The sequence below is a fragment of the Oncorhynchus gorbuscha genome, linkage group LG23 (assembly GCF_021184085.1).
Source record: "Oncorhynchus gorbuscha isolate QuinsamMale2020 ecotype Even-year linkage group LG23, OgorEven_v1.0, whole genome shotgun sequence".
NCBI classification, from domain to species: domain Eukaryota; kingdom Metazoa; phylum Chordata; class Actinopteri; order Salmoniformes; family Salmonidae; genus Oncorhynchus; species Oncorhynchus gorbuscha.
Window position 1 is genome coordinate 60514016 of NC_060195.1, and position 19567 is coordinate 60533582.

The 19567-nt window shown below is 45.9% G+C and overlaps 1 protein-coding gene across 7 annotated transcripts in view; it reads right to left on the reverse strand.

Moving 5' to 3' along the window:
• Nucleotides 1–725: 725 nt before the first annotated feature.
• Nucleotides 726–19567, reverse strand: part of LOC124010892 (vang-like protein 1) — a 51447-nt gene continuing 32605 nt past the window's right edge. For 5 of the 7 annotated variants that reach the window (XM_046323654.1, XM_046323660.1, XM_046323656.1 and 2 more), the window contains 5 exons: nucleotides 7780–7940; nucleotides 7635–7673; nucleotides 4231–4378; nucleotides 1881–2115; nucleotides 726–1642 (listed from right to left, as the gene is read on the reverse strand). In XM_046323654.1, coding sequence (XP_046179610.1) covers nucleotides 1382–1642; nucleotides 1881–2115; nucleotides 4231–4378; nucleotides 7635–7673; nucleotides 7780–7940 — 844 coding nt within the window. In that variant the 3' untranslated portion in view covers nucleotides 726–1381. The remainder of the gene's footprint in view (nucleotides 1643–1880; nucleotides 2116–4230; nucleotides 4379–7634; nucleotides 7674–7779; nucleotides 7941–19567) is intronic. The other 2 variants (XM_046323659.1, XM_046323657.1) reach the window with 2 other exon arrangements.

Genomic DNA, 19567 nt, shown 5'->3' on the forward strand with positions numbered 1-19567 from the left:
GTGTTGCTTTATAAAAAAAAGTAGCTGTCAAATTTCAGCAAATATAAAGTCCTAAATGTACTCATTATCAAAATACGACTAAGCTGGGAGGTGTGAACGTCCCATTTAAAATTGAAAAGTGGAACGAGACAGCAGCACATCTCCAAAATCCATTACAGAAGCTGGAAATATTGAGTTTCATCAGCAATCAGGATCCTAGGGGATTCCTAATATGGGCGACTATGGGTTTTAAACATTTGAAGAGCTCTGCTTTACAAACCAGCCATGAGTGTATATTGGTATCTGTTCATTTGGGATATGGATGGACCATTCTGAGCCCCCATGTTGACAGCAGTACTTATAACATAACATAGTACAGAATAACCTTTCGTTACAGAGAGAGAGAGAGCTGGCTTGTGGACAAGATGTACTGCAGTAAAACATGCTGTTGTATTGCGACATTGCACCTGGGAACGTGCTGAGGTACGCATAAGCCGTACTACAGTACACACTTGGCAGGCCTAAAAATATTTTAGCAAGATCCCTTGGAGATTTAAGGTCTTCAGCCTTGGGGTTAATCATATAAATTGGCATTGAATTTGAATATCTATTTAACAATCACCTATAAAACAGCTAAAACAAGGGTTTTGATTAACAACGAATGCTACTGATATTCATGTCTTACTCTGTACATCCACAGATCGGGATATAAGGAAATGGGATGGAGATTGACCCAGTACACAGACTTAAACAACATTATATCACAATGTGTTTATACATAATCAATATACAGATGTAGAGAACATGTGCAGGTAACGCAAAAAAAGTAAATTAAGTAGCTATAGTTTCAGAACAGCAGACAGGCCTGAGACGGTTTGTGTTAAAAGATACATTTTGTCCAGAAGTTAAATAGTGTCAGTTCACCATCTGTAGTGGTTTAGCTGAGGGGGGAATGAAGCAATGTCCATAGTAACAGTAGTGTCATTTGACTCCTCGGTGAGATGTCCCCGTCTTGAGCCATGGAATTAAAACAATTCCTCATCTTGAGCTCTGCATCAGTCTTTCAGAGGTGGAACAACGGTGTTCATAGACATTGACACATCTGCAGTTGTGTGCTGCACACAGTGTTCATCTATAGAGCCATCTCCACAGAGTTCAGTTCAATCTTCTGTATGTGTGTGCATGCAAGACAAGTCAAATTCATCACCGGTGTATAGATCTTTTTTTATATTAACTCAAACCAGATAAAACATAGATAAAAAGGACAATATTTTCCAACGTGTGTGTAACATATATTCATATATAATATATAAAAAAATCCTCAAATAAAACCGCAAACCTAAAATAAAACCATTTTGAAAACAAAAAAAAGGTGCGTGGTGGTAAAAACAGTTATCCAGTTCTACACAGAGGTCTCTGACTGTAGCCGCAGGACAAACTTGTGCGACTTGGGGTCGATGAACTCCTCTGAAAGCTGGATGTAGGGGATCCTTTTCGTAGTCACCACCAGGCTGAAGTCTATGCACTTGAGGAGGAAGATGGCGCCCTCCTTGAGGCCGCTGGTGACCGACGCCTCGCTGACCAGAGTCCACTGCCGGGCCAGCCAGCGTTCGCGGCCGTACTGCAGGGTGGGCCCGGGGTTCAGGTAACTCTCCAGGAAGGCCTATGAGGAGAGGAGTTAGCACTTTCTTGATAACATCATTATTTGTTACTACTGTACAATTAAGGTGCCACTCAAAGGAGTTGGTCAAAACCAGTGGGTGATGTCACCTTAAGTTGGTGGATGGGCTCATTGTAATGGCTGGAATGGAATACCAAACTATTCCATTCCAGCCACTACAATCCGCTCGTCCTCCGATTTCTCCTCCTACCAGCCTCCACTGATGAGAACACTTGGTCACCTTGGGCGTCATGTTGTTGGTGATGCAGAAGGCCAGGTGCTGCTGGATGCTCTCCATGCTGTGGCAGTGCTGCTGCCTGGTGGTGCGGAGGTACTTCTGCAGGGAGCGGGCCATGGATGGGAAGATGGCCTGGGCGGCCTCGCGGGGGTCCATCACGTCCCCGGGGGCTTTCTTCTGCTCCTCCTCCTGCATGCGCTTGATGTGTGTGAAGGCCTCCTCTACCGCCACCACCAGTCTAGGAGGGCACAATGTGGTTGTTCAGCACAATGTGGTTGTTCAGCACAATGTGGTTGTTCAGCACAATGTGGTTGTTCAGCACAATGTGGTTGTTCAGCACAATGTGGTTGTTCAGCACATATGGAGTGTTTAGCACATATGGAGTGTTTACTTCTACTACCGTGGCTTTGGAAACATCTAAAAGGGCTTTACATGGCATAGTAGTAATAAATCAAAAATAATATAGAAATTTAAAAAATACCTGCACATGTCTTTTCCTACCAGCACTGAATTAGCTGATAACTACAGTACCAGTCTAAAGTTTGGACACACCTACTCATTCAAGGGTTTTTATTTATTTAGACTATTTTCAACATTGTAGAATAATAGTAAAGACATCAAAACTATGAAATAACACATGGAATCATGTAGTAACCAAAAAAGTGTTAAACAAATCAAAATATATTTTAGATTCTTCAAAGTAGCAACCCGTCGCCTTATTGACAGCTTTGCACACTCTTGGCATTCTCTCAACCAGCTTCATGAGGTACCTGGAATGCATTTCAATTAACAGGTGTTTCCTTGTTGGAAGTTAATTTGTGGAATTTCTTTCCTTCTTAATGTGTTTGATCCAATCAGTTGTGTTGTGACAAGGTAGGGGTGGTATATAGAAGACAGCCCTATTTGGTAAAAGACCGAGTCCATATTATGACAAGAACGACTCCAATAAGCAAAGAGAAACGACAGTCCATCATTTCTTTCAGACATGAAGGTCAGTCAATCTGGAAAATGTCAAGAACTTTGAAAGTTTCATCACATGCAGTCGCAAAAACCATCAAGCACTACAATAAAACTGGCTCTCATGAGGACCGCCACAGGAAAGGAAGACCCAGAGTTACCTCTGCTGCAGAGGATAAGTTCATTATAAAGTTACAAGTCTCAGAAATTGCAGCCCAAATAAATGCTTCACAGAGTTCAAGTAACAGATGCTTCTCAACATCCACTATTCAGAGGAGACTGCGTGAACAGGCCTTCGTGGTCAAATTGCTGCAAAGAGACCACTACTAAAGGACACCAATAAGAAGACGAGACTTGCTTGGGTCAAGAAACACAAGCAATAGATATTAGACCGGTGGAAATCTGTCCTTTGGTCTGATGAGTCCAAATTTGAGATTTTTGGTTCAAACCTCTGTGTCTTTGTGAAACGCAGTGTAGGTGAACTCCGCATGTGTGGTTCCGACCATAAAGCATGGATGTGGTGTTGTGATGGTGCTTTGCTGGTGACACTGTCTGTGATTTATTTAGAATTCAAGGCACACTTAACCAGCATGGCTACCACAGAATTCTGCAGCGATATGCAATCCCATCTGGTTAGCGCTTAGTGGGACTATAATTTGTTTTCAACAGGACAATGACCCAACACACCTCCAGGCTGTGTAAGGACTATTTGATCAAGGAGAGTGATAGAGTGCTGCATCAGATGACCTGGACTCCACAATCACCTGACCTCAACCTAATTGAGATGGTTTGGGATGAGTTGGACCGCAGAGTGAAGGAAAATCAACAAGTGCTCAGCATATGTGGGAACTCCTTCAAGACTGTTCAAAAAGCATTCCAGCTGAAGCTGGTTGAGAGAATGCCAAGAATGTGCAAAGCTGTCATCAAGGCATAGGTTGCTACTTTGAAGAATCTAGAATAAATGTTTATTTGTTTATTTATTTATTTATTTTTTATTTTATTTTTATTCCATGTGTGTTATTTCATAGTTTAGATGTCTTCACTACTATTATACAATGTAGAAAATAGTACAAATAAAGAAAAACCCATTGAATGAGTAGGTGTGTCCAACCTTTTTACTGGTACTTTATTTAGGGTAAACCTTCTTACTACAACTGTCTCTCCACCAGCTATCTTAAGATGAATGCACGAATTACAAGTTGCTCTGGATAAGAGTGTCTGTTTAGTGATTCAAATGTAAATGTAATCTAATATCAAACCAAAGAGAGGAGACGTACTTTAGTATCCGTATCCAAACGGCTCCTTTCCTACACAATAAGTACAAAAACAATCCCCATATGTCCTTCCATTCATTTGTCAAATAAGACGGAAAAAACCCCCCAAACCTGTCTCTCACCGGGCCTTGCGTTTACGGACGCGCCTCTCGTGCTCCGCCTCCTCGTAGTACAGCTCGTTGTGATTGGTGTCTCGGCGGCGGGCGGCGGCGGCAATCATAGCCCGAGACTGGGAGTGGGCCAATCCGGTCGCTGCGTTGTTCCCAGGGCCTAGGGAGGCAGACAACAGAGGGATGTTAACTTAATACAGGTGTTCATTATTTTCATTGATACAGAATCTTGCAAAGTCAGAGTGTCAAGGTATCTCACACACTAACAAACATGCCCTATACTCAGCGTAAGACAGACATATAGACACTTCTAAAAAATATATATATTTAAAAAACACTTCTTTGCATCTTTGAATAGTAGTAAAAACCTAAAATCATAAAGGACGGAACACTGTAGTCATCAACAAAAATCTGTATCGCTGAAAAAGCATGTTCCAAGTTCAAACCACCACACCCCCGCATCCACTGTTTAACATTCAGTTATTCCGGGTTCTCTGCTACTCTGCCTCTCTGTGTCTTTGGGCGGTGCCGAGTGTCCGTCTTAATAAACTTCCCAGGCCAACTTCAAAAGTTGAATGTCAGGCGCATGTCATTATGAGAGTGTTAATATGCAAGAGAGCGACGGCTCATGTTAATAGGGGCTAAGAGAGGGAGCTGCTGCAGTATTCATGTAGGGTAGGCTGGGGGTTCAGGACGGGGGAATTCCATTACATATCCAGGCCCTATTTCTCCAGTCTGAGAAACGGCAGCCATGTTTGCACAGCCAGTCAGGTCACGAACCTGTCAACTTACCAACCTGAAAGAGAGAGTTTTTGTTGGGGGGTTAATACCATGAAGAAGAATCACCTGGTGATCAAAAGAACACCTCTTGCTTGATATAAAGGAGAGAGCCCTGGGGGTCTGTACATGTGCATTTCAGTATAACATATAGTACTGAAAAGCTAAACATTGGGAATTCAGGGTGGCTGTCTATGAGTATCATGACTCATTTCAGCAAAGCCATGTCTCCTGCCAACTCATCTGAAGTGTGTGTTCTAACAGCCTCTACCATGCTTAGTGGTTAGGTGATGGACCTTGGTCATGGATAATGGAGGGAGGACAGTCTCTCTCCCAGACTTCCCCATGTTACTGTCCCTGCCGCAGTTACTGTGATGACACTCCCCAGAGACCAGCTCCTCAATGAGGAGAACGAGAGGAGAGTGACAGAGTGGGCAGTATAGCTATTGATTTAACACTGCTGGCTGTCTCATCTCTGAGCTCTACTGGAGGGATTATGGAGAGGAGGAAGGCAGAGATAGAATAGAGGGAGGAAGAGAGCAAGAGCCAGAGGGAGGAAGAGAGCAAGAGTGAGGAAGAGAGCAAGAGAGGGAGGAAGAGAGCAAGAGTGAGGAAGAGAGCAAGAGCCAGAGGGAGGAAGAGAGCAAGAGTGAGGAAGAGAGCAAGAGCCAGACAGAGGAAGAGAGCCAGAGCGAGAGAGAGGAAGAGAGCAAGAGCCAGACAGAGGAAGAGAGCCAGAGCGAGAGAGAGGAAGAGAGCCAGAGCCAGAGGGAGGAAGAGAGCAAGAGTGAGGAAGAGAGCAAGAGCCAGAGGGAGGAAGAGAGCAAGAGTGAGGAAGAGAGCAAGAGCCAGACAGAGGAAGAGAGCAAGAGTGAGGAAGAGAGCAAGAGCCAGAGGGAGGAAGAGAGCAAGAGTGAGGAAGAGAGCCAGAGGGAGGAAGAGAGCCAGAGGGAGGAAGAGAGCAAGAGTGAGGAAGAGAGCAAGAGCCAGACAGAGGAAGAGAGCCAGAGCGAGAGAGAGGAAGAGAGCCAGAGGGAGGAAGAGAGCAAGAGTGAGGAAGAGAGCAAGAGCCAGACAGAGGAAGAGAGCCAGAGCGAGAGAGAGGAAGAGAGCAAGAGCCAGACAGAGGAAGAGAGCAAGAGTGAGGAAGAGAGCAAGAGCCAGAGGGAGGAAGAGAGCAAGAGTGAGGAAGAGAGCCAGAGGGAGGAAGAGAGCCAGAGGGAGGAAGAGAGCAAGAGTGAGGAAGAGAGCAAGAGCCAGACAGAGGAAGAGAGCCAGAGCCAGAGAGAGGAAGAGAGCCAGAGCCAGAGGGAGGAAGAGAGCAAGAGTGAGGAAGAGAGCAAGAGCCAGACAGAGGAAGAGAGCAAGAGTGAGGAAGAGAGCAAGAGCCAGACAGAGGAAGAGAGCAAGAGCCAGACAGAGGAAGAGAGCAAGAGTGAGGAAGAGAGCCAGAGCCAGACAGAGGAAGAGAGCCAGAGCGAGAGAGAGGAAGAGAGCAAGAGTGAGGAAGAGAGCCAGAGCCAGAGGGAGGAAGAGAGCAAGAGTGAGGAAGAGAGCAAGAGCCAGACAGAGGAAGAGAGCCAGAGCGAGAGAGAGGAAGAGAGCCAGAGCCAGAGGGAGGAAGAGAGCAAGAGTGAGGAAGAGAGCCAGAGCGAGAGAGAGGAAGAGAGCAAGAGCCAGAGGGAGGAAGAGAGCAAGAGTGAGGAAGAGAGCCAGAGGGAGGAAGAGAGCCAGAGGGAGGAAGAGAGCAAGAGTGAGGAAGAGAGCAAGAGCCAGACAGAGGAAGAGAGCCAGAGCAGAGAGAGAGGAAGAGCCAGACAGAGCCAGAGGAGGAAGAGAGCAAGAGTGAGGAAGAGAGCCAGAGCGAGAGAGAGGAAGAGAGCCAGAGCCAGAGGGAGGAAGAGAGCAAGAGTGAGGAAGAGAGCAAGAGCCAGAGGGAGGAAGAGAGCAAGAGTGAGGAAGAGAGCCAGAGGGAGGAAGAGAGCAAGAGTGAGGAAGAGAGCAAGAGCCAGAGGGAGGAAGAGAGCCAGAAGAGAGCAAGAGAGGAAGAGAGCCAGAGCCAGACAGAGGAAGAGAGCCAGAGCGAGAGAGAGAAAAAAAACAATGAGCGAGAGAACAAGGGGGGTGGAGGTGGGGTACACTTTTGGGGAACACAGGAGATTTCTTGTGAGTACTCATGAAGTAGTCATGATGCATCGTCACTTCAAAACTAAACATGTTCAAACAAACGCATTTATTTAGTTTCCCTCTCTCCAGATATCCTATTAGATTTCACTCTTGCCCAGAGCTGACTTTACAAATTTAAAAAATTATTATTCCATATCAGAAACAGTCAAAGCAGATGTTCAGCTCAAAGTGAAAATGTATAACATTAGTAAATAGATGCAGCGATAAGCAGCCACTAGGTCATCGTCGAAAGTGACATCACATGCTTTGGGTGTGGCCTACACAAGTGAGTTAAATCATTTCACAGCGGTGTCTCTAAACCAATGAGGCATGCCGATTAAAGTGGTGTGCAAGGGGATTGGTTTGGTGTGCAGCTCCAGTGAGAGAGAGGCGGGTTCATCAGTGAGTCCAGCCAGTGCTCAGAGATGCAGGGTTTTAGTGAGAGAGTTATTCTATAGAACTACTGAACTTACTGTCCAAAAGGTAAGCTTTCAGTTTGGCTTTAAAGGCCTCTGGGTGTTAGAGAGAAACCGAGGAGAGGAGAGAGTCAAACATCAAGCCCAAAGGACAGATAAGAGAACATGTATAGATAAACCCAAGGAGTCTCCATGCACTTACCGGTAGCGGGGGTTGTGGGGAACTCACCATCCACATTATACACCTTGAGGCCGGCCAGGTGCTTAGCGGCCCGGGATTTCGAGGCGGTGAGCAGGGCCGGGTTGTGGACAGAGAAGTCTCTGTAGTAGTTCTCTATGATGGGCAATGCTGCCCGCTGAATACTGCGCACACACACAGACAAAGAATAAGGAGAATTTGAGATTTACTTGGAACCTGGACATAGAAGTTGTTTTTAAAAATAATATCAATAACATAAAATGAATAAGCATATCTCAGTTAAATAAACCTGAAAAAAATATACACAATCGATAGCTTCTGACACTGAGGGGAGAAGACGGGGGTGATGGCCAATGAGCAGGGCTGCAGAGAAGTCTCGTTCTCTATGATGAATACTGCGCACACACACAGACAAAGAATAAGGAGAATTTGAGATTTACTTGGAACCTGGACATAGAAGTTGTTTTTTAAAATAATATCAATAACATAAAATGAATAATGCATATCTCAGTTAAATAAACCGTGAAAAAAATATACACAATCGATAAAAACAGGAAAACCAGACGCTGCAACGTCTGACACTGAGGGGAGAAGATGGGGGTGACACACACACACACACACACACACACACACACACACACACACACACACACACACACACACACACACACACACACACACACACACACACACACACACACACACACACACACACACACACACACACACACACACACACACACAAACTCAGCAAAAAAAGAAACGTCCTCTCACTGTCAACTGCGTTTATTTTCAGCAAACGTAACATGTGTAAAAATGTGTATAAATATTACAAGATTCAACAACTGAGACAAACTGAACAAGTTCCACAGACATGTGACTAACAGAAATGGAATAATGTGTCCCTGAACAAAGGGAGGATCAAAATCAAAAGTAACAGTCAGTATTTGGTGTTGCCAGCTGTTAGATGTTACCCCACTCTTCCACCAAGGCACCTGCAAGTTCCCAGACATTTCTGGGGGGGGAATGGCCCTAGCCCTCACCCTCCAATCCAACAGGTCCCAGATGTGCGCAATTGGATTGAGATCCAGGCTCCTCGCCGGCCATGGCAGAACACGGACATTCCTGACTTGCAGGAAATCACACACAGAACGAGCAGTATGGCTGGTGGCATTGTCATGCTGGAGGGTCATGTCAGGATGAGCCTGCAGGAAGGGTACCACATGAGGGAGGAGGATGTCTTCCCTGTAAACGCACAGCGTTGAGATTGCCTGCAATGACAACAAGCTCAGTCTGTGACAACGCCCCAGACCATGACGGACCCTTCACCTCCAAATCAAATTGATCCCACTCCAGAGCACAGGTCTCGGTGTAACGCTCATTCCTTCAACGATAAACGCAAATCCAAACACCACCCCTGGTGATACAAAACCGTGCCTAGTCAGTGAAGAGCACGTTTTGCCAGTCCTGTCTTGTCCAGCGACAGTGGGTTTGTGCCCATAGGTGATGTTGCTGCCGGTGATGTCTGGTGAGGACCTGCTTTACAACAGGCCTACAAGCCCTCAGTCAAGCCTCTCTCAGCCTATTGCAGACAGTTTGAACACTGATGGGGGGATTGTGTGTTCCTGGTGTAACCTGGGCAGTTGTTGTTGCCATCCTGTATCTGTCCCGCAGGTGTGATGGTCGGATGTACCGATCCTGTGTAGGTGTTGTTACACGTGGTCTGCCACTGAGGACGATCAGCGGTCCGTCCTGTCTCCCTGTAGCGCCGTCTTAGGCATCTCACAGTACGGACATAGCAATTTATTGCCCTGGCCATATCTGCAGTTCTCATGCCTCCTTGCTGCATGCCTGAGGCACGTTCACGCAGATGAGCAGGGAACCTGGGCATCTTTCTTTTGGTGTTTTTCAGTCAGTAGAAAAGCCTCTTTAGTGTCCTAACTGTGATTCATAACTTAATTGTCTGTAAGATGTTAGTGTCTTAATGACCATTCCACAGGTGCATGTTCATTAATTGTTTATGGTTCATTGAACAAGCATGGAAAACCGTGTTTAAACCCTTTACAAATGAAGATCTGTGAAGTTACTTGGATTTTTACAAATTATCTTTGAAAGACAAGGTCCTGAAAAAATGTGTGTGTGTGAGAGAATGTTACTTTGAACCATCGTGTTATCATTACCCGCCCCCCTGAACACAGGGCCATATCCCTGCTGCCTAGGCTCTGCAAATAAACACAGAACAGAACCTCACAGCGCTGCTGGGAGAGAGGCGCTGCGGTAGAGAGAGACTACTTCCTATTGCTGCTGCAGCATGGACGCCATGTCCCGGCACAACATGCCATGTCTTACCTCTCAAAGACAGCAGTATTTCACCAGTTGAGACTTTTTATATGCGTTCTATTCCTGTGCTTCAGCAATTCATTACGTAACAACTGAGTATGGCCTAAACCCATCTCTAAGCCATTGGCAATGCAGACATATCGTCAAGTGATCAATGTACCAGTGCTGATTCGCCAGCTACACAAAATCCATTTTGTTTACGTGCCTTTACACAGGTCCAGGTTGACCGTTAGGGTTTTGATCTAGAAATGCCAGGGATAATTTTCTGCTGTAGCTTATTGGAGCCTACTGATCCAATCAAGCCCTGTTAGTACGCTGCTGAGACACAGTCAGACCCCAGTTCCTCTGCGTTGTCACTGCATTCGGCCTACTGAGAGCAGCGGCAGATGCAAGCAGCTTTTCACAGGCCTACAGCAGTACAGGGTCATTCCTCACAGCTCAACTGACTAGTCTACAGTTCCCTCGCTCTAGAAACACTATCACCCGCCTCCTCTTATTTAACACTGCATCCTGTCTCAAAGCTATTCAATTCAAAGGGCTCTCTCCACCCCTTCCCCTCTCCTCCTCCCCGTGTCTCGTGTCACTTGTTAAGAAGAGCAGGGTGCTAACTTAACTGTTGCAGACTGAGTCCGAGTGGGAGGGAGTACCACGTGCTTCCTATTTCCCCCCGGGGAAACCAGGAAGCACACGGAGGCTACTGTCCCCCTCTGTAGACAGACACAGTCCTCTCTACTAACCTCTCCTCCTCCTTATTCCCCTATTGATACTACACCATGAGAAAGGTCTACTGCTGTGTACCGTTCCACATGGAAGAGTAAGTAGGAGAGAGAGAGTGAGGAGACAGAGAAAGAAATAGTCATCACATGGGACGTCCTGACAGCAGTGACATGGAGGGGGAGGTATGCAACTTTACACACCTAGTGCTGACAGGGGAAATGTCAGGGGACAGGACATTATGGATATATACACTCTCCCTCATCGCAGTGCAGTATATATATATATACATACACATATACATATATATACACACACACACACACACACACACACACACACACACACACACACACACACACACACACACACACACACACACACACACACACACACACACACACACACACACACACACACACACACACAATCTATATTTGGATCAGAAGTTTACATGCACTCGATTGGTATTTGGTAGCATTGCCTTTCAATTGTTTAACTTGGGTCAAACGTTTCGGGTAGCCTTCCACAAGCTTCCCACAATAAGTTGGGTGAATTTTGGCCCATTCCTCCTGACAGAGCTTGTGTAACTGAGTCAGGTTTGTAGGCCTCCGTGCTCACACACACTTTTTCAGTTCTGCCCACACATTTTCTATAGGATTAAGGTCAGGACGTTGTGGATGGCCACTCCAATACCTTGAATTTGTTGTCCTTAAGCCATTTTGCCACAACTTTGGAAGTAATAATAATAATAATAATAATATATGCCATTTAGCATGCTTGGGGTCATTGTCCATTTGGAAGAACCATTTGCGACCAAGCTTTAACTTCCTGACTGATGTCCTGAGATGTTGCTTCAATATATCCACATCATTTCCCTCCCTCATGATGCCATCTATTTTGTGAAGTGCACCAGTCCCTCCTGCAGCAAAGCACCCCCACAACATGACACTGCCACCCCCGTGCTTCACAGATGGGATGCTGTTCTTCAACTTGAAAGCATCCCCCTTTTTCCTCCAAACATAACGATGGTCATTATGACCAAACAGTTCTATTTTTTGTTTCATCAGACTAGAGGACATTTCTACAAAAAGCACAATCTTTGTCCACATGTGCAGTTGCAAACCGTAGTCTCGCTTTTTTTAATGGCGGTTTTGGAGCAGTGGCTTCTTCCTTGCTGAGCGGCCTTTCAGGATATAGGACTCGTTTTACTGTGGATATCGATACGTTTCCTCCAGCATCGTCACAAGATTCTTTGCTGTTGTTCTGGGATTGATTTGCACCAAAGTACGTTCATCTCTAGGAGACAGAACGCGTCTCCTTCCTGAGTGGTATGACAGCTGCGTGGTCCCATGGTGTTTATACTTGCTTACTATTGTTTGTACAGATGAACGTGGTACCTTCAGGCATTTGGAAATTGCTTCCAAGGATGAACCAGACTTGTGGAGGTCTACAATTGTTTTTCTGAGGTCTTGGCTGATTTCTTTTCATTTTCCCATGATGTCAAGCAAAGAGGCACTGAGTTTGAAGGTAGGCCTTGAAATACATCCACAGGTACACCTCCAATTGACTCAAATTATGTCCATTAGCTTATCAGAAGCTTCTAAAGCCATGACAATTTTTGGGAATATTCCAAGCTGTTTAAAGGCACAGTCAATTTAGTGTATGTAAACTTCTGACCCACTGGAATTGTGATACAGTGAATTATAAGTGAAATAATCTGTCTGTAAACAATTGTTGGAAAAATGACTTGAGTCATGCACACAGTAGATGTCCTTAGATGTCCTATCAACCTAGGTGTATGTAAACTTCCGACTTCAACTGTATACACACACACACACACACAGTTACCTCAAAGTATTTAGAACCTTTTTCCACATTTTGTTGTGTCACAGCCTGAATTTAAAATGGATACAATTTTAAATTGTGTGCCACTGATCTACACACAAAATCCCACAATGTCAAATTGGAATTTTGTTTTATAAAAGTTTCCAAAATTACAGATTTTTTTTACGTTTACCCCATATCTGTACCACACATACAATTATCTGTAAGGTCCCTACAAAACAAAAATATCCCTTTGAGCATGGTGAAGTTATTAATTATGCTTTGAATGGTGTATCAATACACCCTGTCACTACAATGATACATGCGTCCTTCCTAAATCAGTTGCTGTAGATGAAGGAAACTGCTCAGGGATTTTACCATGCGGCAAATGGTGATTTTAAAACAGCTACTGAGTTTAATGGCTGTGAGACGAGAAAACGGAGGATGGACCAACAACAATGTAGTTACTCCACAATACTAACCCAAATGAGAGAGTGAAAAGGAGGAAGTCTGTACAGAATAAAAAAATATTCCAAAACATGCTTCCGGTTTCCAATAAGGCACTAAAGTAATACTGCAAGAAACGTAGCAAAGAAATGAAATAAATGAATACAAAGTGTTATGTTTGGGGCAAATCCAACAGAAAACACCACTCACTGATTACCACATCATATTTTCAAGCATGGTGATGGCTGCATCATGTTATGGATATGCTTGTCATCAGCAAGGACTAGGGGGTCTTTTTCAGGATAAAAAGAAACATAATAGAGCTAAACACATACAATGTCCTAGCGGAAAACCTGGTTCAGTCTGCATTCCCAACAGACACCGAGACAAATTCACCTTTCAGCAGGACAATAAACCTAAAACTCAAGGCCAAATATACACTGGAGTTGCATTGAATGTTCCTGAGTGGCTTTGTTACAGTTGACTTAAATCTACTTGAAAATCTATGGCAAGACTTGAAAATGGCTGTCGAGCAATGATCATCAACCAACTTGACAGAGCTTGAAGAGTTTCAAAAATAATAAACATGGGCAAATATTGTACAATCCAGGTGTGGAAAGCTCTTAGAGACTTACCCAGAAAGACTCACAGCTGTAATCGATGCCAAAGGTATTGACTCAATGGCGTGAATACTTACGTAATCAAGTTCATGTTTTATTTTTCATTCATCTTTTTTTTTTAAAGCGTAGATTTTTCTTCCACTTTGACATGAGTATTTTGTATAGATAAAAGAAAAGACAAATCTCAATTGTAACAAAAAAGGTAGAAAATGTCAAGGCATGTGAACACTTTCTGAAGGCACTGTATGTATGTATGTATGTATGTATGTATGTATGTATGTATGTATGTATGTATGTATGTATGTATGTATGTATGTATGTATGTATGTATGTATGTATGTATGTATGTATGTATGTATGTATGTATGTATGTATGTATGTATGTATGTATGTATGTATGTGTGTATGTATGTGTATATGTATGTGTGTATATATGTATGTATGTGTGTATGTATTGTGGCAAACCTCTTCAAGGTTAGGAGCGTTTGTCACAAACTAAGTGGTAAACTGTCACCAAATCACCCAAGAATGAGAGTTCTTTCGAACAGGACAGTACCTGTGTGTTTGTTTCTCCGTCCTGGTCCACCCAGGCCTTAGGCGAGGTCAAGGATAGCAGGGTTCGGTACACGAATCGGGTTCTCGGTAGGTCCAGGTCCAAACGCCAACAGGTAAGTCCAAACAATCCAGCTCATACACGGTAAATCCAGCCAATCTCTATAGTCTCTTTCTCTATTGTTCATAGATCCTTCCAGCACCCTCTCTTCCTCTTCCTGGTTTCTCTTGACCCTTTATCTGTGAGTCGGCTCCACCTTCTGAGGGTTCCCCTTGCTTCTGGGACTTGTAGTTTTGGCGGTCGGCCATTTTGTGATCTGTAGTTCTGACAGGGGTGGCCATTTTAGTGATCGGGCAGAGCCCGTTTACTAGCTCTGCTCTCACATATCTGCCACTTATCACTCGACCCCCTTCTTTGCCACATATCTCTCCCCCTAGATCCGACCCCCTAGGTCGGGCTACCGCAGCAAAATATGCGTGCATGCGGGATAACCCATCCACGTTTCCCATTTCCTTCCCTGCTCTGTGTTTCAAGTCAAAATGAAACGGTTGGAGACTAAAACCACCGCATCACCCGAGCGTTCTTCTCTTTAGCCCTATGCATCCAGGTGAGTGGGGCATGGTCACTGATGAGGGTGAAGTGGCACCCCAGCAGGTAGTACTTCAGGCTTTCTAGAGCCCACTTTACTGCCAGCGCCTCTTTCTCAACGACTGAGTAGTTGGTTTCCCGTGGTTCCAGCTTCCTGAAAAACAGGATGGGGTGTTCCACCCTTCTACCTCTTGGGATAGCACTGCTCCCAAGCCGACCTCTGAGGCATCCGTCTGAAACACAAACTCTCTCTCAAAGTCTGGTACCACCAGCACTGGGTTACAACAGAGAGCCTCCTGTAATGTCCTAAATGCTTTGGTGGCCCTTTCATCCCATTTGACCATGTTTGGCCCTCTGGCTCTAGTCATGTCGGTAAGTGGGGCGGCCACTGTGGCATAACTTGGGATGAACTTCCGGTAGTAACCGGTCAGCCCTAGGAAGGCTCGGACCTGCTTCTTATTTACTGGTTTCGCCATTCTCTAATTGCCTTCACCTTCTTATGTTGGGGTTTGATTAACCCTCTTCCCACAGTGTATCCCAGATACTCTGTTTCCTCTAACCCCACATAACACTTGGCAGGGTTTGCCGTGAGCCCTGCCTTTCTAAGGGCATCTAACACTGCCTGTACCCGGGGTAAGTGGGATTCAATCTGGGCTGTAGATCCCCACGTCATCTAAATAAGCTGCGGCGTATGCCTTGTGCGGTTTTAGGACTTTGTCCATGAGCCGTTGAAAGGTTGCTGGGGCCCCGTGTAAGCCGAATGGCATGACGGTGTATTGAAACAAACCGTCAGGTGTTGCAAAGGCTGTCTTTTCTTTGGCCCTGGGGGTCAGAGGAATTTGCCAGTACCCTTTTGTCAGATCAAGGGTCGTAATGTACCGAGCATGACCAATTTTCTCCAGTAGTTCATCTACTCGGGGCATGGGGTAGGCATCAAACTTCGAGATTTCATTTACCTTCCGAAAGTCGTTACAGAACCGCAATGACCCATCGGGCTTGGAGACCATCACAATTGGGCTAGACCACTCACTATGTGACTCTTCAACCACTCCAGCTGTCAACATTTTCTCAGTCTCTGCTCTAATCGCGGCCCGTCGAGCCTCGGGTACCCGATATGGCCTCATACTCACTTTTCTCCCTGGTAGGGAAACGATATCATGAGCCGTAACCTCAGTTCGGCCAGGTACCTCTGAAAACACATCTCTGTTTTTCTGGATCAGGGTCTTTACTTCCTGTACTTGCGCTGGGGACAGAGTGGGTGAAATATTTACTCGGCTGTCTCCTGAATGTGTGTAGGGTATGTGACCATTAGTGTTTCTCTCTCTCTCCATGCTTTTAACAGGTTTATGTGATAAATCTGTTCCTGGGGCCGTCGACCTGGCTGTCGGATCCGATAATTGACTTCTCCTATTCTCTCCAGTACTTCATATGGCCCTTTCCATGTGGCTAGTAGTTTACACTCTACTGTGGGGATCAGCACTAACACCTTATCTCCCGGTTGAAATTCCTCAGGGTAGCCTGCCGGTTATAAGTGTGCCGCTGGTGTTCTTGTGTTTGTCTCATGTGCTCTCTGACGATGGGCATGACTGTGGCTATCCTGTCTTGCATTGCCGTGACGTGCTCTATGACACTAGTATACGGGGTGGATTGGTGCTCCCAGGTTTCCCGGGCGATGTCTAAGATTCCCCGGGATGCCTCCCATATACCAGCTCAAAGGGAGAAAACCCCAGCGAGGCTTGAGGAACCTCTCTAATGGCAAACATCAGATACGGCAACATGCAATCCCAGTTTTTCCCATCCTTATCGATTACCTTCCTGAGCATTGACTTCAGGGTTCGGTTGAATCTCTCAACCAGCCCGTCCGTCTGAGGATGGTAAACCGATGTCCTCAACTGTTTCACCTGCCACAGTTTACAAAGGTCCGCCATAAGGCGGGACATAAAGGGGGTCCCCTGGTCGGTAAGGATCTCTTTGGAACCCCTACCCTGGTGAACAAGAGCACTAATTCCTTTGCGATATTTTTGGAAGTCATCGTCCGAAGGGGAATGGCTTCTGGGTAGCGAGTGGCATAATCTAGAATGACCAGAATGTATTGGTGCCCTCTGGCGGATTTGGGTAGTGGGCCCACTAAATCCATCGCTATCCTCTCAAATGGCGTTTCGATTATGGGGAGTGGCACTAACGGGCTTCTAAAAGCTGGTCGGGGAGCTGTTAACTGGCACTCCGGGCACTCTCCACAATGCCGAGCCACTTCAGCTTGAATTCCTGGCCAGTAAAACCTCCTTACAATCCGGTCTCGGGTTTTATCGATACCAAGGTGTCCACCCAGAATGTGCCCATGAGCTAGATCCAGTACTGTCCTCCGGTGCAGTGGGAACCAACAACTGTTCCACCACATCAACCCCTATTTTCGAGACTCTGTACACCAAACCCTTTTTCAGATGAAGTGGGGAAAACTATTAGGCATCATCCCACCATTTATGGGAGTACCATCTTCGACCTGCACATCTGCTCTGGCTTGTTGCAGGGTTGGATCCTGGTTTTCGTCCCAAAATTAGTCAAGGACTCTGCCAGGTCTGCTGGTTCTATATCATCGTCCTCTGGATTCAGATCAACCCCAGCCCCACTAGTACCGGGCTGTTCGTCATCAGCGAGGTTTGTCACTTCATCCTCCTCCTCCCCTACTAGCACCTGTGATGTTGTCCCCTGGGAGACCTCTTTTCTTGGCTTTGGTTGAAGCCCCCATGCTTCTTCCTGCTTGGTCAGGGTTGTTGGATTCTCAAATAATTCTTGTGGCCTAACTTCGCAGTTAGGAAAGTCTCTACCCAATATTACATCATATGGCATCTTTGGGACCACGCCGACCTCATAATCCAGCAGACCGTCCTCTGTTTGTATGCTCACTAAGGCCGTGGGGTACAGACGGGTATCCCCATGAATGCATGTAACACTGATATCCTGTCTTGTATCCAGTTTATGATTCGGCACTAGGCCTGCAAACCAGGGTTAGCATACTGCCGGAATCCAGCAGTGCTTCAACCTCTTTCCCTTCAATCTTCACCCTGCACATATGTTTGTTTCTTGATCTTTCAAGTACAGTGGTTACAACAGGACATGCATACCGTATATCATCTTCATTTTCACTACAAACAAGAAAGTTACATTGCATTGGCTCTTCTTTAATAGGGCAATAAGCTGCAATATGTCCTGGTTGATTACAATTGTAACAGATAATAGGGGTTCGGGGGAGACCCCTCGACACCCAGTCCCGGTTTCCGTTTTTTCCCTTAGTGTCTTGGCCTGAATCTGATTCTTTCCTCATGGCCACACGCTGCTCTCTTCCCCTCTATATGTTGGGACAGCCTTACCCTGTCCGCTGGTTCGCCCATGCCTGGGGAACGGGAATCTTTCCTCCTGTGCATGCTCAGCTGTTCTTGCCGTACAATACCGTTCAACCAGGCCCACGAGATGGTCGGCGGAAAATACCTCGTTCTGGCCAACCCATCGTCTCACTTCTTGGGGTAGACTCGCTGAAACTGGTTGAGTACGATGGTCTCGACAATCTCGGCGGATGACCGGGTCTCTGGTCGCAACCATTTCCGTGCCAGGTGAATCAAGTCGAACATCTGTGTTCGTGGGGGTTGTCCCGGTCGGTAGGACCACTGGTGGAAGCGGTGTGCCCTCACGGTATCTGTCACTCCCAGTCTAGTCAGGATCTCCCCCTTTAGTTTATCGTAATCCTGTGCTTCTTTCAACTCCAGGTCGAAATACGCTTTTTGAGCGTCCCCTGCCAGGTATGGTGCCAGAAGCCCTGCCCATTCTTCTTTCGGCCACTTCTCCCTCTCTGCCGTCCTTTCGAAGGTGGTAAGATATGCTTCCACATCATCCTGCGCTGTCATTTTTTGAAGAAAATGATTGGCCCTCCTCTGGGTATTTGCAGCTGGTAATTGAGTCCCAATTTGGTCCGTTAGCCCCTTTAGGCCTTCTCTTAACTCCCGGGTGTTTCTCTCTTGCTCTTCTATGAGCAGCTGGTTGGTGCGATGCTGGATCTGTAACGTGTCCTGATACATTCGCATTGCATCCTGATGAACTATTTGTTGAGCTCTAGTTGCCTCTTGTTGGGCTGCCGCCGCTTGTAACAGGGCCTGTATGGCTCCCTCCATACTCATTTTCCTGAAAACTGTCCTAACCAAACAAAGCCAAAACAAAAAAAAACCTGACTCCCCTTGGAGTGCTAACTGAACATTTATTTATTTTTTCCTTCTATCTAACCAGTGGTATGTTAGTCCATGCCTGCATCCTCCACCACGTGTGGCAAACCTCTTCAAGGTTAGGAGCGTTTGTCACAAACTAAGTGGTAAACTGTCACCAAATCACCCAAGAATGAGAGTTCTTTCGAACAGGACAGTACCTGTGTGTTTGTTTCTCCGTCCTGGTCCACCCAGGCCTTAGGCGAGGTCAAGGATAGCAGGGTTCTGCACACGAATCGGGTTCTCGGTAGGTCCAGGTCCAAACGCCAACAGGTAAGTCCAAACAATCCAGCTCATACACGGTAAATCCAGCCAATCTCTATAGTCTCTTTCTCTATTGTTCATAGCTCCTTCCAGCCCTCTCTCTTCCTCTTCCTGGTTTCTCTTGACCCTTTGTCTGTGAGTCGGCTCCACCTTCTGAGGGTTCCCTTGCTTCTGGGACTTGTAGTTTT